This window comes from Lepidochelys olivacea (genome assembly GCF_965140295.1).
Source record: "Lepidochelys olivacea isolate rLepOli2 genome assembly, chromosome: 6".
NCBI classification, from domain to species: Eukaryota; Metazoa; Chordata; order Testudines; family Cheloniidae; genus Lepidochelys; species Lepidochelys olivacea.
In genome coordinates this window covers 4,979,903-5,001,834 of record NC_140416.1, presented here as the reverse complement: position 1 = coordinate 5,001,834, position 21,932 = coordinate 4,979,903, and the positions used below count along the sequence as shown (strand labels likewise).

At 49.8% G+C, this 21,932-nt stretch overlaps 2 protein-coding genes across 2 annotated transcripts; one reads left to right on the top strand and one right to left on the bottom strand.

The window, feature by feature from the left end:
- Positions 1-7,374: 7,374 nt before the first annotated feature.
- On the bottom strand, positions 7,375-14,742 carry LOC311522131 (uncharacterized protein). Its single transcript, XM_084631116.1, has 3 exons — positions 14,621-14,742; positions 14,194-14,299; positions 7,375-12,202 (listed from the first exon to the last, which is right to left on the bottom strand). Exons 2-3 carry the CDS (start codon positions 14,270-14,272, stop codon positions 11,010-11,012), a joined length of 1,272 nt encoding a protein of 423 aa, XP_084487242.1. The 5' UTR covers positions 14,273-14,299; positions 14,621-14,742; the 3' UTR covers positions 7,375-11,009.
- A 56-nt stretch (positions 14,743-14,798) lies between these two features.
- Positions 14,799-20,210, top strand: LOC311522130 (uncharacterized protein). Its single transcript, XM_084631115.1, has 3 exons — positions 14,799-15,038; positions 16,515-16,629; positions 17,102-20,210. Exons 1-3 carry the CDS (start codon positions 15,015-15,017, stop codon positions 18,244-18,246), a joined length of 1,284 nt encoding a protein of 427 aa, XP_084487241.1. The 5' UTR covers positions 14,799-15,014; the 3' UTR covers positions 18,247-20,210.
- Positions 20,211-21,932: the final 1,722 nt, after the last annotated feature.

The window sequence follows — 21,932 nt, the reverse complement described above, 5'->3', positions numbered from 1 at the left end:
CTAAATTTAACAGCTGGTTCCAGAGAACCGGTGCGAACTGGCTCCAGCTCACCACTGGTCCTATCACAACTGCTAAATCTGGCTGTTAATCAAAGCTGTTACATAACAAGTCTTATGGTCTGTTTAGTATTATGGTCTGTTTAGTATTATGGTCTGCAAAAAGAAAGGAGGACTTGTGGCACCTTAGAGACTAACCAATTTATTAGAGCATAAGCTTTCGTGAGCTACAGCTCACTTCATCGGATGCAGCTCACGAAAGCTCATGCTCTAATAAACTGGTTAGTCTCTAAAGGGCCACAAGTCCTCCTTTTCTTTTTGCGGACACAGACTAACACGGCTGCTACTCTGAAACCTGTTATTATGGTCTGGTGACCCTCACCTAGTTTTGGACTGAGCCTGCCTGCCTGACCCCTCCCTGCAGTGCTGGAGTGACTTTTACTTGGCCCCAGTCTACATTTGTCTGCCTGCCAACCTAGGCTGACCTGAAACTGCTATCTCCTACCCGATCACCAAACTATTCAACTGTAAACAATTACCTCATCCTTTTCAATAGGTATCCAATCGTTAATTTATGCCTCTTAATGTTAAAACCCCGTTTTTTTTTTTAACCCATTTAGTTAATTTTATTGTAGCTCTTCCCCTATTTTCGGTTAATGGCAGCAAAGGCCCATCTTCAGTGCTGTGCTGAGGAAACAGAATAGAGCAGCCTCCCAAACTCTTGCAGGAACGCAGGATTGTGCCCACTTGTGCATTTATTAGGATTTGGTCCAGGCCCGTTTTAAACGTCCCAAGCAATAGGCCTTCCACCGTTTCCCAGAGAGCGCTCGCTGAGGACATTAAGAGCTATGTTAAATTGTTCTGCAGCATCCAGCCAAAGCATGATGGCTTATGACAACACAGCTGTTAGATTGCATTGTCTAGCTCTCAAGGGTAGGAGCCACGAAGTAGGTGCTGAAGCTGCCTGATTCCAGGTGGTGAGTTCCTGTTTGGGGCTCGCTAAACTGACATAGGGGCGTCAGTGCAGCTTGGATATAGGCGCCTATCTCTGAGAAAGGGGGCAGGGCTTTCACACATGCCTGTTGGCCTCTCTCCCATTGCCGAGGGAGCAGCAGCGCTGGCTTTTGGGGACGGCCTTCTTAGGCACTTCTCTCTGCTCACACACAGGGAGCTTAGGGACCCACCTGAGCTTTGTGGATCATGGTGTGTTCCTGTGATTTTTCTAGGCGCTGTGACACTCAGCATTGCAACGCCTCAGTCCCTTGGTGCGTTCCACCCATAGGCGCCGACTCTGTGGATGGTCCAGGGCTGGAGCACCCTTGGGAAAAAAATGGTAGGTGCTTAGCACTCACTGGCAGCCCATCAGTTCCTCTCTCTCCTCCTGTGCCTGCTGGCAGGCCCCACCAATCAGCACCTCCCACCTGCCACAGATCAGCTGTTTTGCGGCATGCAGGAGGTGCGAGGGGGGTGTGTGCTCGAGTTAGGGGGAGGAGCAGGGACAGGAAGAGGTGGGGTGGGGGCTTGGGGAAGGGGTGGGGCGGGGCGTTGAGCACCCCCCAGCAAAGAAGAAAGTCGGCGCAGGTGGTCCCACCCAAAGTACTTTACAAAAAGGAAGTAGCATCATTATCACCATTTTACAGCTGGGGAAATTGACCAGGCAGAGTGACTTGCTGCAGCGATTAGGCCAAGGAGGCAGGTCTGATTCCCAGACTTGTGCCCAGCCCAGTAGACCTTAGTTGCTATCAATGCTCATGCTACGCTTTGCGCCATTACCTGGGAATTCTGCTGTGGGAAATGCCAGGTATTAATTATTACTACTCTTTGGGTGTCACTGTTTCCACTCACGGTTCCTATCCCGCAGCCCTGTGCCTTTGCTGATGGACAATCGTGTCTTGCTCCTTTGACATTTCGACACTGGGGGGACATGGCTTTCTAATTTCATTAGAAAAACAAAACAGTTCAAAGCTGTTCCTTTTTGTTTCCTTTCCCCCCAGGTCTCGTCCTCCTCTTGATTTGCTGGTAAAACACAGGTGGCTTAGATAAGTGTGAGGGGCTTTAAACTACGTACTTCAGACAATACAATGAGGAGAATAATAGAGCCTGTGAAAGAAGATGTCTACTTTATCTGAGACGTGTTTTAAAAGGGCTGGGTGTGTGGTGGGAGCTGGACTAGCCATAGTCTGCTGTAGAGAATCACATTTCCTTTCAATGCCCCAGGATGAAAAGGTGATGCTGGCTAATTTGAACCTGGTCATTCAGATCCCACTTCAAAACGCAGAGTCAATTAAGCTCTGTTCTCCCCCACAGCTGTGGGCCTGGGTTTGTTGTTGCTAATCAGGACACAGGGAAATTGCTTTCACCAGAAAACTTGCACTTTCTTTGCTGGCAGCAAAACACTGCTCAGATCTGGCCTGATGGAGGAGGTTTTTATGTCAGCTGGAGATAAGTGCGGAAAGGAGGGAGGGATAGCTCAGTGGTTTGAGCATTGGCCTGCTTAAACCCAGGCTTGTGAGTTCAATCCTTGAGGGGGCCATTTAGGGATGTGGGGCAAAAATTGGGGATTGGTCCTGCTTTGAGCAGGGGGTTGGACTAGATGACCTCCTGAGGTCCCTTCCAACCCTGATATACTATGATTCTAATGCCTCTCAGAAGAGAGCAGTTTAGCACAGCTCCTGTGGGCTAGGGAGGGACAGGCAGATTAGTGACAGAGTAGGAGGGGCCTAGCTACAGTGGTGCATCCCATTCCCTGGGACATGTGTTAACAAGCAGGATTCTCTCTCTGAGGAAGCCACACGTGGGCATGGGTTTTTGTGGTGGGGAGGATGACGTTCCAGAGAGGCATATTTGAAATCTTTATAAAACAGAGACTACAGAACGGGTCCCAAATGCTGTAGCGGCTCCATTGTATACTCTAGCCCTAGAGGCCATTATTGCAGAGCACAGCAATATTTCTTTCTGTAAGGGCTCCTAACTTGTGATCTCTGATTTATGGGGGAAGCTTCCCATTTTTTCCATGTACACATTCTGGAGGGATGAACTACTCTAGTTTGCATTCTTCTAATGCCTTTAATTTCGCCCGTGAATTCTACCTCCCCACCACTCCGCTGTAAGAATCATTATCCCCTTTTTAATAAGGGGAAACTGAGGCACAAAACCACATGATCAGCCCAAGAATACTCAGGAGGTGAGTTGCAGAGCTGTAACCAGGGTGGGGCGAACAGGGCAACCGTCCAGGGTGCCAAGCTGTGGGGGCGGAAGGATGGGGAGGAAAAATGACGAAAAAAATGGTACAGGTGCAAATATGCTTGCTTGCTTGCCCCGAGCGCTAAAATGCCTAGTTACGGCTCTGCTCCTCTGAGCCACCTCTCACTACTTCTCCTCTGCGCTTGGCGCTCCCACTCTCCGCTGAACCAGGGCGATTTCCCTGGGGCTATAGGTGGGAACTCATCCCTGGGAGCACATGGGGGCTGGGGGAAGTTGGACTGTGACCCAGGTGTTGGGAGCTGGGACAGGAAGTTCCCTACACTATTTCAGCCTCATATAAGGCAGCACCAGCCTTATATGAGAAGCTGGGGTTGAAATTTTCTGTTATATCAACACTAAAATCTCCAGTCAGCAGAAAATTATTTTTCTTAAGTTCCTTCCATCCCTGTTTCCTAAATGAAGCCCAGAAGAATTAAGTTACTTGTCTGAGGAGATCTGGCGATAGAACTCAGGAGTACTGACTCCCACGCCTCTGCTCTACCCCACTCCTCTCCCAGAGGCAAGAGAAAAGCCAGGAGTCCCAACTCCTAGCCCTGCCCCATTGTAACTAACTAGACTTTACTCCCAGAGGGCAGGCTAGCACCAGGGAGTTCTGACTTTAAGACTGCTCTGTCCACTAGACTCCACTCACCTCACAGAGGTGAGATCAGAACCCAGGAGTTCTGAGCTTTAGCCATTGCGTCATGCTGGCTCCCCATATTTATCTACAGGGAGAATTTAGGCCAAAATGAGTGTGACTGCCTGAACCGCTATGGTCACTTTTATAAAACTATGATAAAACTTGTACAATGTATGCCTTATGAAACTCATTTGAAAACTCATAATTTGCTCATCATTATTGTCCCGGTAAAATGTCTGTGGCAACATTGTATGTAAACTTCTAAGAGTCCACTCTATGATATTATTAAGCCATGTTCCAAGTCTGGAGAGCAGTCACAAACCAGTTTGCCAGAGACAAAAAGCTAGCAGATGCTTCAGCCAGCTATCAACAAAATCAAATGGACCATCACCTGGTTAAGTGGCCATTCTTTGGCAGGAAAGAGGTTGTGGGCGAAAATCTACATCCTGACAAAGAAACAGCTGGGCGTTCCCATCCACACAGACTTTCTGTCTCCTGAACCTCAGCTGGAGATGATTATCAAAGAAGAGAAAGAGCTATAAGAAGGGAAAGCAAATGCCCCAAATTATTCCTCCCTTTCTCTCTACCCAGGGCATCTACAACACCTGTAGATAGGGCCCTATCAAACTCATGGCCATGAAAAACATGTCAGACTGTGAAATCTGGTCTCCTCCAGTGAAATCTGTTTTTTTGGGGGTCTGCTTTTACCCTATAGTATACAGATTTCATGGGGGAAACCAGTGTTTCTCAAATTGGGGGTCCTGACCCAAAAGGTGGTCCGGGGCGGGGAGCAAGGTTATTTTAGGGCTGTCACGGTATTGCCACCCTTACTGCTGGGCGGCAGGAGAGCGGCAGCTGTTGGCCAGGCGTCCCGCTCTGAAGACAGCGCCCCGCCAGCAGCAGCACAGAACTAAGGGTGGCAAAACCATACCATGCCAGCCCCACTTCTGCGCTGTTGCCTTCAGAGCTGGGCGGTCGGAGAGCGGCGGCTGCTGACTGAGGGCCCAGCTCTGCAGGAAGAAGTGCAGACGGAAGGGGGGCAATACCAGACCAGGCCATCCTGACTTCTGCACTGCTGCTGGCAGCCGCTCTGCCTTCAGACCTGGGATCCTGACCAGCAGCCGCTGCTGTCCAGGTGCCCAGCTCTGAAGGCAGGGCCGCCACCAGCAGCTGCACAGAAGTAAGGGCAGCAGGACCGCAACCCCCCCTACAATAACCTTGTGACCCCTCCCCACAACTCCTTTCTGGGTCAGGACCCCTACATTGACACCACCGTGAAATTGCAGATTTAAATAGCCGAAATCATGATATTTTTGATTTTTAAAATCCTATGACTGTGAAATTGACCAAAATGGACCGGGAAGTCAGTAGGGCCCTACCTGTAGAACAAAAGAAACAGCTTTGCACTGGGGGAGGGATCCTGACTGAAAGCCATTCAGCCAGGAAGACGGCTAAAACGTGCTGAGAGAGACTTTGCTTTGAATTCACATAGCTGGTTAAGATAGGTATTAGTTGCATTTTACTCTTATTTTCTTGTAACCAATTCTGACTCTTTCATATTCACTTAAAAGTTATCTTCTGTAGTTAAAAAAACTTGTGTTATCTAAACCACTGTGTTTGGATTGAAGTGTTTGGGAAACTCCGTTTGGGGATAATAGGATTTGTACCTATCATTTCCTATTAATAAAATGATGGACTTTATACGAGCTTGTGTTGTCCAGGAGAGGGCTGGGCAGTACAAGACGTACATCACTGGGGGCAAGTCTGGGACTACGAATTTGCTGGTGGTGTTCTGCAGTGTAATTAAAGAGTGGCTGGCTATTGCATTCAGACAATATAACTAGGAGTAACTTACATGCTGGAGGCTGTGTCTGAGCAGACCAGGAGCGGTAGCTCAGTGAAGCAGTGTAAAAGGCACCCCAGGCTGGAGAATTGAGGGAACACCGCTGTTTATCAGTCCAGATTGTACCCTGAGAAATGTAACAATGGGGAAAAAGTTTCTCCCCTCAACTGGTTTCGGCAGCAGATGCTCCTTCAGTCATAGAATATCAAGGTTGGAAGGGACCTCAGGAGGTCATCTAGTCCAACCCCCTGCTCAAAGCAGGACCAATCCCCAATTTTTGCTCCAGATCCCTAAGTGGCCCCCTCAAGGATTGAACTCACAATTTTGGGTTTAGCAGGCCAATGCTCAAACCACTGAGCTCTTCCCTGATCTAAATACTATGTAAACATAAGTTTAAAATCACTGGGCTGGATTCTGCTCTTAGTGACCATGGCGTAAATCTAGAATGACCTCACTTATGTGAATGGAGTCAGGGTTGGATTCTGCTCTCAGCCACAGTGGTTTATATCCACAATAATCCTTTTGGGTTTACTGGGGTCACTCTGCATTTATTCTAGTATGAGAACAGAATCGGGTCCTTTGAATTACTGTGTTTATATGTGAGAAACCCACTGTTAAGGATTGAGAGTAACTCAATAGCAGCCTGGATTAAAAATATAGTTCAAAACCTTTGTGTGTTATCCAGAATCTGAATCTTAAAGGAACAAACAACAACCAGCACGCTCAAGCCTATTTGCTAATAAGAACAATCAGAATGCAGCCCTGACTCCAGAGATGTCAGGGGGGTTGCTCCGGATTTACCCGAGAGTCATGAAGAATAGAATCTGTCCCTAATGCTGATGCCATCAGGGATTACAGAAACTGAGCTATATTAAAGACTCCCCATCATTTTCTTTGTTTCCCTTTAATCTTTTCCAGGAACCAAAGCACCACCCAATGTGACTGAGAGATATGGAATGCTCCTTCAAATCCCCATCTTACCCTGCAGCAATCCAGGCACTGGGATTCAAATCCTTCATACAGGCCTCTGATCTCCCACACTCCACTTCCTGTGACCCCCTACGGAGCTCAGTTCACCCGCACAGAATCCCTACACCCAGACCTCTCACCTCCCTACAGCTGTGATTTTTCTGGACACCACACACCACAAAGAAAAAAACACATACCATCTTTTAGCTCCAAATATTTATTGTCACCTCTTAAATCTAACTACAGGAAGCTCCCGACACCGATAGAAAAATAGCATTACTAAAAAAAAAAATGGATACAGAATTAAAAAAATCAGCCCTACAGAAAAATATTAGATTAATTCAAACACCCCTCCCTTAAAAGCTACATCGTGAGAAGGCCCCGATCCTGCCACAAGCAGATTTCCTGCATTAAGTCTCTCTCAGCTCCTCATAACGTTGATTGAAATGGTTGGAGAGACAGCTCTGAACTATGACAACTCACAAAGCTGCAGGAGAGAGATTTTTGGGTTATGACAACTCATGAAGCTGTGGGAGAAAGACCTCTGGGTTATAACGTCCTGTGAGGTTGTGGGGAAAAGATCTTTCTTTTTCCTGCTAAGATGAAATCTTGCCAATCCCTTTACTTCCCCTCTCTGTGTTTATAAAAATCCTTGAAATTAAAATAGACACGTCCTCCCCTCAAAAAAAAAAAAAAAAAAGGCTAAAAAATATTACTTAAAAAGGGCATTTAAACAGCAGTCACTTCTCTAAAGCAATCTGGGTTTCCTTTTGTTTTAGAAAAGGTTTCCCACGTGAATCAAAGAAGCAAATAAGTGACTTAAGGAGAGGGTGAGGGGTGGGTGGAAGACCTGGCTAAGGAGACAGCAGGAATTCTAGCCAGCTACTTTGAAGATTCAGTGGCCACCACTGTCAAAAGCAGCGAGTGATTAGGAGTGTCTGAGTTTTTATGGGAGTCAAATTGGGGGAGACCCACTTACAAGGAAAGTGATTCCCCAGAAAGCGCAGAGTGCTCATCCTCTGATAATCAGGCTCAGACTGAACACCCCAAAATAACTAGCCAGTTTGGAAAAAATCTTAGCCATTTTCTTTCTCTCCTTCCCCCTCTCTCACTCCTTTCTTCAATCACAGCTTTTCCATGCCACATCTTGATGCTAGTTTGTTGTTCTAAAAAGCCTTGGTCTCTTCTCTCCCAAAAGTCTAGATTTCCATTCCCTCCTCTGTTCCAACCTCTAGAGCCCACTTCCCCCTGAGTGCCAGGGATAGAACCCTGGTGTCCTGGCTCCCAGGCCCCCTCGCCCACTCTAACCCACCATTCCCCTGCCAGAACTGGGAAGAAAACCCAGAAGTCCTGACTTAAAGCCCTCCTCTAACCTATTCAGCTCCAAGAACAGAAGAATCACCTTTTCTTAAGTATAAATAGTTCCACATGGCTGTTGGGTTTTTATAAAGAATTCTGCCTTGCAGACATAATGCCATCAAAGCTCCCACTGATCCCCATTGACCGCTTTGCCTGGAGAAATACAACAGGGATGGGGCAAGCTCTGGGGTTTATTCTTTAAACCTTAGCAACACCAGGAATGTATGTTCTTATTTTATTTCCCTGTGAAGCATCAGGTGAGGAGGCTCAAGAGTTTAACAGAACTCCCGAAGCAGAGGGTTGGGGAACTTTTAACAAAGAAGATTTTTCTCCAGAGTGCCTGTTATGCTGTGATGTACATGGGAAAGTTGGTAATATTTTTATGATCCAGATGCGCGTCTCAGTTTCCCTGTGCACTTTGTGTGACTACACACTGAGTAGAACAGGGAATGAGGGCTGGCAGAATGGCAGGTAGACTGTCTGAGATGGTACTAAGGTGACTTTAGGAGCAGAAAAGAATCAACACATCTGAATGAAAGATCCGGAAGACATAATGGGACCGCCAATGACTGAACAAGAATGCTTAGCTGCTGGGCCTGTAGAGAGCAGGCAACTTCCTCTGACACTCTGCAGGGAGGAAAGAGCTCAGCATCACTGCTAATACACAATGGGCTGCATTGCTCCCTGAAACGAGAATGTCTCCGCAGAAGTCTGATCTCAGTCGGACTTGCTGTAGGAGCTCCCGGTGGCAAAGGCCTGAAGGCCCAACCCTGGAGTCAGAGAGGCCGCATGGCTTATCCTGGTGGATCAGTGTGGCCCCCTGTGGTCTGCCACACTGACAGGGAGACTGTTTAAAGGCCAGCATGTAGCACAGACCTGGTAAACCCATGTCTGATGGGGTGTTCACCCCACACCACGTCTGAAGGGCTTAAGGTGGCTAGTTGGACCAATTAGCCACCAAGGTGCACCTGGACAGGGAACCAGGGAGCAGAGAGGACTAATTAAAGGATGAAGCTCTCCTGGACAGGAATAGGAAGGGCTTGTAGAAAGCCAGGTAGCTGAGGGCAGAAAGGGGCTGCAGGGAGGAGGTCTGTAGTCACTCTGTGGGGCTTGGGAGAGCAGGGAGCTTGGCCCAGAGGGAAAGGCAAGCCAAAGGAGGGTAGAGAGGAAGCTGGACAGAGACAATGTAGGAAGCAGACCAGGGAAACAGCAGTGAGGTGTGGGACAGCACAGGGTAGGGTCCCTGAGCTGGAACACAGAGAAGAGGCCAGGCCTGGGTTCCTCTACCACCCACTGGGGAAATGGCCCCATTGATGGGCAGTGAACTGGAAGACTGCCTGGGATGACTGGTACAGAGAGACTTGGGTACACAAACCCCCCCCGGAAGGGGAAAACCACATGACCTGGCCTGAGGGCCAAGCCATGAAGAGGAAGCCATTGAGTCCCAAGAGAGAGACGGAGTGAGCACCTGCAGGAAGGAGCATCAGACTGGCAGAGCTAACCCCAAGGAGGTGCTTCAGTGGCGAGTAGAGCACCCCGTGAAACAGACATTTGACCTAGATCAATATTAACACAGGCAAAGAATCTGACAGGCTCATTCTGTTGTCACTTATTGAACTCAGTTACCCAAGGAACACATTGGGAGAGAAAATCTTGATTTTTAAAGATTTGGACCAAAACTTTCAATGGTGATGGGCAGTACCCAACCTTTAATGGTTAAGGGTGCCCAATTTTCAGACAATGTTGAGCACTTCCACCCGAAAACTAGGTCTCTAAGATATCTCCTACAATGGACGTCCTCTGAGATTACTGTTGAAAACTCCTAGCCTTAACTTGTTTTAAATCCACTCTCCACGTTCAATCAGGTTTAACTGATCAGACCCAATTCTCCAGTCTTCCCAACAGACTTCCAAGTTATTTAACTCCCAAATGTCTAACGTAAAAGTCCCCAGCAGGTTGATTCAAGCTTTGTTTTGTGCATCATAAAGTAGCAAAATTGAAGGGCACAATCCCCAGATTTATTTCCCTTTCCAGGATCCCTTTACATTTCTTCTCCTGGTTGGTTGAGAGAAATGAGAGCTCAATTGTGGATCTTAATTACTGCAAACCAGACTAAGAAAAGACTTAGAGATCTATGCTCTGCAGCCAACTCAGAGCATGAACAAAGCAGGGTGAAATGAGAGTCACTTCTAGCTTATACAATTACTCATCAAATACAGAATAATAAGCACTTTTCATCTATGACTCTCAAAACACTTTAGAAAACAGCTGGGTACCATTATTCTCATTTGACAGATGAAGAAGAAACTGAGGCACAGAAAGGTAAAGTCCCAAAGCCGGGTGTAGAACCCAGGCCCCTACTCTAAACTATACACCTAAGCATAACTGCAAACAAACTCCGATTTCACCTTCTATAACCCACACATAGCTGGGAATCTAATCCATGAGTCCTGGCTTCCAGCCTCCTCTGCGATCACCCACTAGACCCTACTCCCCTCCCTGAGGACAGAACCCAGAAGTCCTGACTCCCAGGCCTAATCACTAAACCTCACTATGTTTGCTTATTTCCTCTGTACAAATCCCTGTGGCTCACATCACAGCTGGATGATTTGCCTTAGCATTTCCTGCCACTTTGGGATCCTCGCAGAGGCCACCCGCACCTTGATCCACCTTGTAAGTGGGGGAAAGGCCTTCAGATCAGACCTGCAGCTTGTTGCAGGCAAAAGGGCACTGGCATACACTGGGGGTACGAGCCACGGTTTCCGAGATGGATTGGTATGTCTTGCTGAGCAATAGGGGGGCTGGAAGAGAGGACACCAATTTACTCTCTATAAAGGTGCCCTTGTCCCCCTAGAAGGCACATCGATGTCTCGCTTTATAGAGGCCCTCGTTCCCCACGGCATGTCAATTTCACCCTCTAGAGAGACACCAGTGCCCCCCTCTCCATCTGCTGGGTATCTACTTGGTGTGAGTCCTCTGGTGCTTCATGAGGGCGGAGCTGTCTCCAAAGCCCTTCCCGCAGTCGGTGCATTTGTAGGGCCGCTCTCCGGTGTGGGTGCGCCGGTGGTTGTTGAGCTTGGAGCTGTCGATGAAGCACTTCCCGCACTCGGGGCACTTGTAGGGCCGCTCCCCGGTGTGGATGCGCTGGTGTTTCATCAGGGATGAGTTGCAGCCAAAGCTCTTCCCGCAGTCAACGCACTTGTAAGGCTTTTCGCCCCGGTGGATCCGCCGGTGCTCCACCAGATGGGAGCTGACGCTGAAGCGCTTCCCGCACTCGGTGCACTCGTAGGGCCGCTCGCCCCGGTGGATCCGCCGGTGCTGCATGAGCGACGAGCTCTGGTTGAAGGTCTTGCCGCACTCGGAGCAGCTGTAGGGTCTCTCTCCGGTGTGGATGCGCCGGTGCTTGATGAGGTTGGAGCTCTGGCTGAAGCTTTTCCCGCAGTGGCCACAGCTGTAGGGTTTCTCTCCAGTGTGGATGCGCCGATGCTGGCTCAAGTTGGAACTGCTGCTGAAACTCTTGCCGCACTCGGCACAGGTGTAGGGCTTTTCACCCGTGTGCGTGCGGACATGCTGGGCGAAGGATCCCAGGCTGAAGCTCTTCCCGCACTCGCTGCAGATGAAGGGCTGCTCCCCGATGTGGGTGTGGTAATGCTTCACCAGGGTGTAGTTGCGGTTGAAGCTCTTCCCACACTCGGTGCACTGGTAGGGCCGCTCGCCCGTGTGGATGCGCTGGTGCTGGAAGAGGTGGGAACTCTGGCTGAAGGTCTTCTCACACTGGTCGCACTTGTAGGGGCGCTCCCCGGTGTGGATGCGCTGGTGTTCCAGGAGGTTGGAGCTGAGAACAAAGCTCTTCCCGCACTCGGTGCACTTGTAGGGTTTCTGGCCTGTGTGGATGCGCTGGTGCTGGACCAGGTGGGAGCTCTGGCTGAAGCTTTTCTCGCAGTCCGAGCAGCTGTAAGGGCTCTCCCCCAGCTGGGCTCGGTTGTGCTCCATCATCATCCTGATGCCGATCTCCTCTGGAGACATCGCGTTGATCTCCTCCGGCCATCCAGCCCCGCTGGCCTCTTCTTGCTTAATGCTCTGGGACATCCAGTGTGGCTCTGCTCCCGTAGGCCCTTCCTTCTTGGGACTCTTCACCTCCATCCTGGCACCTGCTGGGAGAGAGGGAGAATCCAGCCAGGGCTCGTTGACTGTGCTAGGGAGAGAATGAGTGGCAAATCTGATGGGTAGGAGGTGAATTTCCCCAAACCCTTCCCCAGAGGGGAAGTGGCTTTGCTCCAACAATCCAGCTGAGCCCTCAGAGGAAAGCTTGGGGAGGGGAATTTGATAATGGGCTCTTCGATCTAGAAGATGAAGGACTAACAAAATACAAAGGCCGGAAGTTAAGGCTAGACAAATTCAGACTGGAAATATGGTGTAAATGTTTAATCCTGAGGGGAATTAACCATCAAAACAACTTGGCAAGGGTCAAGATGGATTCTGCATCTTTGGCAAGTTTTAAATCAAGATAGGATTCGTTCTGAAAAGATTTGCTCTAGTTCTAAAGCAATTATTCTGGGGAAGTTCAACAGCTGGCGAGACGAGATAAATCACACGCTTCTGGCCTTGGGATCTGTGAGTGTTGGGTACTGAGCGAGACAGGGCAGAACAAATTCAGGCTGGAAATTAGAAGGTTTCGAACCACCAGAGAGGTGAGGTTCTGGAACAGCCTCTCAATGGGGAGTGTGTGTGTGTGTGTGTGGGGGAGGAATAACTATTAATTTTAAGAGAACTGGACAAATTTGAGTGCAAAGGTGATGTGGGAGGGCGGGGCTCATTTCTGGTTTATGTCTGATGTTCCTAAAAACTATTACTTCAGGGTTTCAGTTGTCCTGCAGCAAGAGGCAGGGAGGGATCTTTTCCCCCCGAAGCGTGTTTTGGGAGGCTGGATTTTTTTTTGGTCTTCTTCCTCTGAAACCCTGGTGATGGCCAACGCTGGAGATGGGACACAAGCTGTGGGACAGGGCTCTGAGATGGCACCGAGCACTCTCTGGTGCTCGGCTTGCGGGGTCGAGCTCACATGCTCAGGGTCTAACTCAGTGGTTCTCAACCTTCCCAGACGACTGGACCCCTTTCAGGAGTCTGATTTGTCTTGCGTACCCACAAGTTTCACCTCCCTTCAAAACGACTTGCTTACAAAATCAGACATAAAAATATAAAAGTGTCTCAGCCACAGTAGCACTGAAAAATGGCTCTCATTTTTACCATATAATTATGAAATAAATCAACTGGAATAGAAATATTGTACTTACTTTTCAGCGTATAGAATATAGAGCCATTGTCTGTATGACATTTTAGTTTGTACTGACTTCGCTAGTGCTTTTTATGTAGCCTATTACAAAACTAGGCAAATATCTGGGTGAGTTGATGTACCCCCCAGAAGACCTCTGCGTACCCCCAGGTACCATGGTCTAACTAATCGCCATATATGGGGTGAGGAACAAATTTCTTCCCCAGGTTAGACTGGCAGAGACCTTGGGTTTTTTACATCTTCCTCTTAGTTTCGCAGCGTGTGGGTGTGGATCACTTGCTAGGATCATCTGGGGATCTCTCACTTAATCGTTTCCCTTCCACTGTGGGGGGGGGGCCTCAGGCACTGGTGCGCCTCGGTCCCTTGCAGGGAGGGACAGCTCAGTGGTTTGAGCATTGGCCTGCTAAACCCAGTGTTGTGACTCAATCCTTGGAGGGGGACATATAGGGATCTGGAGCAAAAATTGGGGATTGGCCCTGCTTTGAGCAGGGGGTTGGACTAGATGATATTCCAACCACGATATTCCATGATTCTATTCCCTGCCTGTGGCATCTCATGGCTGAGCCTCCGGTGGGCTGTGATACTTTGGTTAAAGTCCCTTGCTGGGCTTCATGTGCAGGTGGTGGGTGGCACCGCCGGCCTGGGATACACTAGAGGGCAGATTACAAATCGCCACAGCACCCTAAATAATTGGATGCCACTTTTGCCACCTCCCGGCCCTTCCCCCGCCTTTGCGGATCATTGATACTAGCCCTCCAGCGTCGGGGTGCGACTCCAGCTCCGCCCCTTCTGGCCTGCACCCTCCCCAGCTGTAGCAGGGCCTGCTGTTAACTCGTGGAGGGTCTTCCTCACCTGCGCAGGCCCCTCGGGGGATCGCCCTTTCCTCGGCGCCCTGGAGAGCCGGGGCACACGGCTCTTCCCCTCGCTGCATCCCGGAGTCAGGGCCAGGGAATCCTGCCTGCAAGCGGGGAAAGAGGGGACGGCTCTGCTTTGATAAATGATCACGAAACCCTTCAAAACTCCCCCCCCCCCACGCACACAGGCAGCCCTGGGTTGGGGGGCGGGGGGGGACCCTGGGGGCTCAGCTGCACAGACCACCCCCGCCCCCCACGTGCTGCTGGGGGGCGGCGGGGGGGGGGAATCTCTCCGTTCCCAGCCCCACTTTGGCTCCCATCCCCTTGTCCCTGCGGCCGCTTCCTCCGAGCAGCGATTGGCCGCCGCTGCCCTTTCCCTCCCCGCGGCCGCCTCTGGCTGCGTCCCCCCCGGCGCCCCCGCTCACCGCCCGGCCGGGGCGATCCAGGGGGCTGCGGACCGGGACGCGCCCAGCGCAGCAGGAGGAGTCCGGCTCCGGAGCAGACCCGCCGGGGCAGGAGGAGTTGCGGGGAGGCTGGGGGGGGGCTGGACAGGAAGGTCCCTGCGCTATTCCAGCCCCCTGATGGTGGCACCATGTGCTCTGGGAAGGGGAGGGCGGCGGGGTTAACCCTTCGCTCCCTGCACGCCGCCGCCCTGGGGAGTTTGGTTCCCACCCGGAGCCGGCAGATCAGGGGCCCAGCCCCCAGGGCACGTGTCCTGGCGCGGCTGCCTGCGGCCCCGGGACCTGGGTGCAGGGCGGGGAGCGACGGCGAGGAGACCCGCTGCCCGGCCTGATCCCCAGCCAGCTGAAAGGCTGCGCAATGGGGAGGGTGTGTGGAGTCCTTGTGAGTGTGTGTATGTGGGGGTGTAATCAGTGGGGGGTGTGTGTGTGTGTGCAGTCCTTGTGGGTGTGCAGTCCTTGGGAGTGTCTGGGGTTTGTGCGCAATGAGTGTGGGTGTGTGCAGAGCTTGTGAGGGTGTGGGTGCACAGTGGGTGTGTGTGCAATTGGTGTGGCTGTGTGCAGTCCTTGTGTGGGCTGTGTGCGGTCCTTGTGAGTGTGTGGTGTGTGTGTAATGTGTGTGCAATCCTTGTGTGTAGGTGTGGGTGCAATCAGTGTGGGTATGTGTAGTTTTTGTGTGTGACTGTGTGCAATCAATTTGGCTGTGTACCATCCTTGTGTAAGTGTGTGGGAGGTGTGTGCAATCTATGGGGGTGTGTGTCGTTTATGTGGGGCTATGCAATGCCAATCAGTGTGGTGTGTGGAGTTCTTATGTGAGTGTGGGGTGCACGTGCAATGAGTGGGGGTGCATGCAGTCCGTATGTGTGCAATCAGTGTGGGTGTGCACAGTCTGTGTGCATGCATGTGTGTGTAATCTGTGTTTGTGTGTCTGTACAGTACAGCTAGTCTGTGTGGGTCAAGTCAGGTGTGTGTCTGCAGGGTGGGAGTCTACTGGTGATCTGCAAAGAATAAACTTTGGGGTTGGTGTGTATAATTTTGCATGTATCTGATGGAGGAGGAAGGCTTTGTGTGTGTGTGTGTGTGTGAATAGGCAGAGTCTATGAGTGTTGTACAAGAGTGCAGTCAGTATGTGTGTGTGTGTATACAGCAGGGGTGTGCATAGGTGTAGCCAGCGTGTGTCTGAAATCAGTGTGTGCGCGTCCAGGGCCCGTGTGTGCAGTGTTGGTGCAGTCAATGGGTGTATGTGTGTGCGCTGTGTTGTGCAATGTGTGGCTGGAGCCCGCGGTTGTGGCGTGCGGACTGTGTGCAGGCAGCCAGTGTGTGTGCACGTGAAGACCCCCCCAGCCCGGGTTTGCCTGGCGGACGCTGCTGGCCCAGGCACTGAAGGAGCCTTAGGGGTTAAAACCACCAATTTCTTAAGCCCTCCCCTTCCCAGGCGGGGCCACAAGCGGGGCTGCAAATAGCGCAGGGACCTTCCTGTCCCCGCGGCCCCGGCTCCCGAGCCCGGCTCCGTGTGTGCCCCGGGGTCCGCAGGCGATCGGGAGCGGGGCCCCGGGGGGCGCAGAGAAGCGCAGCCGGAGGAAGCTCCCGGGGCGGGGAGAGAGGCTGCCGCAGGGGCAGGAAATCGCTGCCCGGAGAAGTGGCTGCAGCGACGGGGGGATCCGAGCCCGACCCGCAGTTGGGACCGGAGGGACCACGGCCCCAGCTCCGGGGCAGCCCGGGTGTGTGTGTGTGTAAAGCGGAGCCCTGCAGGGGCCCGCCAGCTCCGGGGTAGCCCCGGGGGGGGAGTTTTGGGGTGGCTCTTTGAAGGGTTTAATGGTAATATATCAAAGCAGGATTCCCCCTGTTTTCTCCCCTGCAGGCAGGATTCCTGGTCCCTGACCCCGGGATCTCCGGGATGAAGCGTGGGGATGAGCCATGTGTCCGGGATCTCCAGGGTGCCGAGGAAAGGGAGACCCTGGCTGTCACTTGCACAGGTGAAAAAGGAGTGAGGCTGGCTTGGGGACCCTCCACGAATTAGCAGCCAGGACCCCGGGGTGCCATGCTAGAGCCATAGATGGGGAAGGCCAGAAGGGGCCGTTCTGGTCGGCTACTCTGACGTCCTGCCAAACCCACACCAGAGAACTGCACCCCAAACCCGTAGGGCTGGCATCAGTGATCCACAAAGCTGGGGGACCTTGGAAGTAGTAAAACTGTCATCAAATTACATAGGTTAGTTTGGCAATTCAGGGGAGTGAAGGGATCCCCGCAAAGCCGCCTGGAGCCCTCCGGGTTCTGTCTGGTCTTGCTCAGTATCCTCTCCCGCAGGTCCCTGTCCTCCACGTCTCACTCCCAGCTCCCACCTCTGGTAGGAGCCCTCCCCTTCCCCACCCTTTCTCTGAGGGCTTTGAGGAGGGGCCGGTTCTGCTGGGGAAGAGCCTCGTCTGGATACTCTCTATTTCCCAGCAGGTGCAGGAGCGGAGGAGAATCTGCAGCAGGAAGGGTGTGTGGGAGCGAACCCACACGGGATGCCCCAGAGCCCCAAGCGGAGAGATGCTGGCAGGCCAGGATGGCATCAGGGAGACCCCCTAGAGGAGAGACCTGATGAGTGTGAAGCTTATGGGATCCCTGAAAACATCATTATTCTGGAAACCACCTACATGGGAGAGAGACCCTATAAATGCCTTGTCTGTGGGAAATCCTTCAGCCAGAGCTCTCACCTTGTCCAACATCAACGGATCCACACGGGGGAGCGACCCTACAACTGCCCTGACTGTGGGAAGAGCTTTAGTCAGAGCTCCCACCTCGCCCAGCACCAGCGCATCCACACCGGGGAGAGGCCCTACCCATGCGTTGAATGTGGGAAGAGCTTCAACCGCAGCCACACGCTGGCCAAGCACGTCCGCACCCACATGGGCTCGCAGCCCTACATCTGCCCTGAGTGCGGGAAGAGCTTCAGCCTCAGCTCCCTCCCTCAGCACCTGCGATCCCACCTGCCGGGGAAGCTGTACAACTGCTCCGATTGTGGGAAGGACTTCAGCAGCAGCTCCAACCTGGCCCAGCACCAGCGCACCCACACGGGCGAGCGGCCCTACAAATGCTCGGACTGCGGGAAAGGCTTCAGCCAGAGCTCCAACCTGGTGAAGCACCAGCGCACCCACACGGGGGAGAAGCCTTACAAATGCACCGAGTGTGGGAAGTGCTTCACCCAGAGCTCCACCCTCATCCAGCACAGGCGGATCCACCGGGGCGAGCGCCCCTACAAGTGTCCCGAGTGCGGGAAGAGCTTTGGCCTCAACTCGTCGCTGGGGAAGCACCTGCGCATCCACACCGGGGAGCGGCCCTACGAGTGCATGGAGTGCGGGAAGAGCTTCAACCTGAGTGCCAACCTCATCCAGCACCAGAGGATCCATCGTGGGGAGCGGCCCTACAAATGCCCCGAGTGTGGGAAGTGCTTCAATCTGAAGTCCACCCTGGTCAAACACCTGCGCACCCACACAGGAGAGAGACCCTATAAATGCACCCAGTGCGGGAGGAGTTTCATCGACAGCTCAAAGCTCAGCAAACATGCCAGGACCCACGTGGCAGAGAAGTCTCCCCAGGAGGTGCAGTAAGATCCTGCATAGCAGAATCTGCAAAGGGGCTCTGTCTTGGCCCTGGTGCGACTGCTGCTGGAATAGTGGTACTGATTCTGGTGCCCACAGTTCAAGAGGGATATTAATAAATTGGAGAGGGGTTAGAGAAGAAGGATTATGAGGGGTCACTAGAATGATGAAAGGATTGGAAAACCTGCCTTATAATGAGATTAAGCTCCTTGACTCTATTTAGCTTAACAAGGAGCTCGTTAAGAGGTGACTTGGTTACAGTTGAGAAGTATCTCCATGGGGAACAAATCACTCTTCAGTCGAGCAGTGTGGCGGTTCAGTGATGAGACAGAACACAGCTTTATGCAAGCAAACAGGCTGGTCAGCGGAGATGGGCTGTTCTGCCCCCCCGCCTTCCACCTTCTCCTTTTATTATATTTCTCCCCCTAAGCATTACACATTGCTACACAAAGGAATGTATGATGTTGATTCATATGCTTATTTACCATCCTCTATCTACTACAATCCTGGTTCTCAGGCCTTGAGCCCAGGCTAAAAAAGCCTCCCACAGTTGCTGTCCAAACAATCAAGTTCTCATGGTTCATATCTAGCCCTTGTCCTTGGATAGAGCAATGTGTGCATTGCTTCTAGGAAACAGTCAGGGTGTGCCCCGCCTGCTTCCAGGTGGAATAGCTAAACATTAACCCTTCAGAGCAGCAAAAGGTTTGACTCGATCCAATGGCTGGAAGTTGAAGCTAGACAAATTCCGACTAGAAACAAGGCACAATTTTTTAACACTGAGGGCAATTAACCATTGGAACAATTTGCCAAGTGTCATGGTGGATTCTCTATCACCAGCACATTTAAAATCATGATTGGATGTTTTTCTAAAAGATCTGATCTAGTTCAAACAGGGATTAATTCAGGGATGTTCTCTGGCCTATGAGACACAGGTGGTCAGAGTAGATGATCACAATGGTCCCTTCTGGCCTTGGGATCTGGGATTCTGTAATGGACAACTTTTCCCACGGTGAGGCCAGAAATTAGATGCCCCGAATGAATCTATGGCTCTTGAGTTGCCCTGTGTAGATCCATAGATTTCAAGGCCAGAAGAGGCCATTAGATCATTCTAGTCTGACTTCCTGTATTACACAGACCAGAAAAACCTCACCCGGTGTTTCCTGCATCCAGCCAAGAGGCCCATGGTTCCACTTGAATGAGGCCAAGATTTTTCAAAAGCGACTAGTCATTTAAACAAAAAATATTTTTTTGGAACTTCTTTTTGGTTGATCACCTTGAGACCCCTTTTATAGGGGGCTGGTTTTCAAAAGGTGCTGAGTGCCCACCCTCTGAAAACCAGCCCCTTTAATATGTTTCTAAGAAACTTAGAACTGGAAGGGCCTTCCAGGGTCACTGAGTCAACTCTGTGCTGTTGCAGGCCATCATGGAATCCTACTCAGAGACTTACCCAGATCCATCTTCAAACCAGTTAGGGTGTTTGCTCCTAGTGGGAGGCTGTTCCACAACCTCCCTCCTGTGATGGTCAGGAACCTTCTCATTTCCAGCCTATGTTGATTCCTAGCCAGTGTGTCCCCATCTGTTCTTGTGCCAACGTTGTCCTTTAGCTTCAATAGCTCTTCTCCCTCCCTGGTGTTTTCCGCATGGTATATTTAGAGAGAGCAGTCAGATCCCCTCTCAGCCTGCATTTTAGGTAGGCTTGGAAGGATTAGATGTTTATTGGTAAATGTCAGTTTCACCACACACACAAACCATCAACAGAATATTTCTATCAATATTAATTGAAATTTACAAATAGGCAAAGTAAGGAAAATGCTGCTTGAGAACTTATTAGAGTCAAAATCCAGTGATTTAGATTATTGAATTGGGCTTTTTACAAATGGACCGACGAATGAACAGTAAAACCAGGTATGATCTGTTGATTTAAGGATATTTACTTTGTATATTGTGATGTGATGTTGACAATTTGTGTTTGAATGGTGTATAAAACTTTTAACTTTTTGAATCTCAGTGGCTTTTGTCATTAAATAATTGTCTGACACCCCCCAATATTTTCCATACAACTGTGAAAATTTAAATAGATAATCTCAAATAATGCTTAAAAATAGGGCTGTCAAGCGATTAAATAAATTAATTGTGATTAATTGCACGATTAAAAAAATTTATCGTGCTGTTAAACAATAATAGAATACTATTTATATAAATATTTGTGGATGTTTTCCACATTTTCAAATATATTGATTTCAATTACAACACAGAATACAAAGTGTACAGTGCTCACTTTATATTTATTTTTTATTACAAATATTTGCACTGTAAAACTAAAAGAAATAGTATTTTTCAATTCGCTTAATACAAGTACTGTAGTGCAATCTCTTTATCATGAAATTTGAGCTTAAAAATGTAGAATTATGTACAAAAAACCCTGCAAAAACAAAACAATGTAAAACTTTAGAGCCTACAAATCCACTCAGTCCTACTTCTTGTTCAGCCAATCGCTCATACAAACACGTTCGTTTACATTTGTAGGAGATAATGCTGCCTGCTTCTTGTTTACAGTGTCACCTGAAAGTGAGAACAGGCACTGTTGTAGCCGGTATTGCAAGATATTGATGTGCCAGATGCACTAAAGATTCATATGTCTCTTCATGCTTCAAGCACCATTCCAGAGGAAATGTGTCCATGCTGATGACGGGTCCTGCTTGGTAATGATCCAAAGCAATGCAGAGTACTGCATGTTCATTTTCATCATCTGAGGCAGATGCCACCAGCAGAAGATTGATTTTCTTTTTTGTTGGTTTGGGTTCTGTAGTTTCCTTATGGGAGTGTTGCTCTTTGAAGACTTCTGAAAGAATGCGCTACAACCCGTCCCAATCAGATTTTTGGAAGACACTTCAGATTCTTAAATCTTGGGTTGAGTGCTGTAGTTTTCTTTAGAAATCTCCCATTGGTACCTTCTTTGTGTTTTGTCAAATCTGCAGTGAAAGTGTTCTTAAAGTGCTGGGTCATCATCCAAGACTGCTATAACATGAAATATATGGCAGAATGCGGGTAAAACACAGAGCAGGAGACATACAATTCTCCCCCAAGGAGTTCAGTCACAAATTTAATTAATGCATTATTTTTTTTAACAAGCGTCCTCAGCATGGAAGCATGTCCTCCGGAACGGTGGCTAAAGATGAAGGGGCATATAGATGTTTAGCATATCTGGCACATGGCTTGTAATGCTGGCTACAAATGTGCCATGCAAATGTCTGTTCTCACTTTCAGGTGACATTGTAAATAAGAAGCAGGCAGCATTATCTCCTGTAAATGTAAACAACCTTGTTTCTCTTAGCGATTGGCTGAACAACAAGTAGGACTGAGTGGACCTGTAGGCTTTAAAGTTTACATTGTTTTGTTTTTGGGTGGAGTTATGTAATAAAAAAACTACCTTTGTAAGCTTTCATGAGAAAGAGATTGTACGACAGTACTTGTATGAGGTGAATTGAAAAATACTATTTCTTTTGTTTATCATTTTTACAGTGCAAATATTTGTAATAAATAATATAAAGTGAGCAGTGTACACTTTGTATTCTGTGTTGTAATTGAAATCAATATATATGAAAATGTAGAAAAACTTCCAACATTTTTAATAAATTTCAAGTGGTATTCTGTCGCTTAACAGTGCGATTAAAACTACGATTAATTTTTTAAAT

What these genes read in the sequence shown, in the direction of transcription:
- LOC311522131 (XM_084631116.1), bottom strand. Translation starts at nt 14,272, where the DNA reads ATGCAGCGAGGGGAAGAGCCGTGTGCCCCGGCTCTCCAGGGCGCCGAG. An exon ending in CCCCCGAGGGGCCTGCGCAG is followed by an intron (nt 12,203 to 14,193) that starts GTGAGGAAGACC and finishes CTCTCCCAGCAG; the next exon opens with GTGCCAGGATGGAGGTGAAG.
- LOC311522130 (XM_084631115.1), top strand. Translation starts at nt 15,015, where the DNA reads ATGGGGAGGGTGTGTGGAGTCCTT. An exon ending in GGAGGGTGTGTGGAGTCCTT is followed by an intron (nt 15,039 to 16,514) that starts GTGAGTGTGTGT and finishes TCTCCCCTGCAG; the next exon opens with GCAGGATTCCTGGTCCCTGA. An exon ending in CCTGGCTGTCACTTGCACAG is followed by an intron (nt 16,630 to 17,101) that starts GTGAAAAAGGAG and finishes ATTTCCCAGCAG; the next exon opens with GTGCAGGAGCGGAGGAGAAT.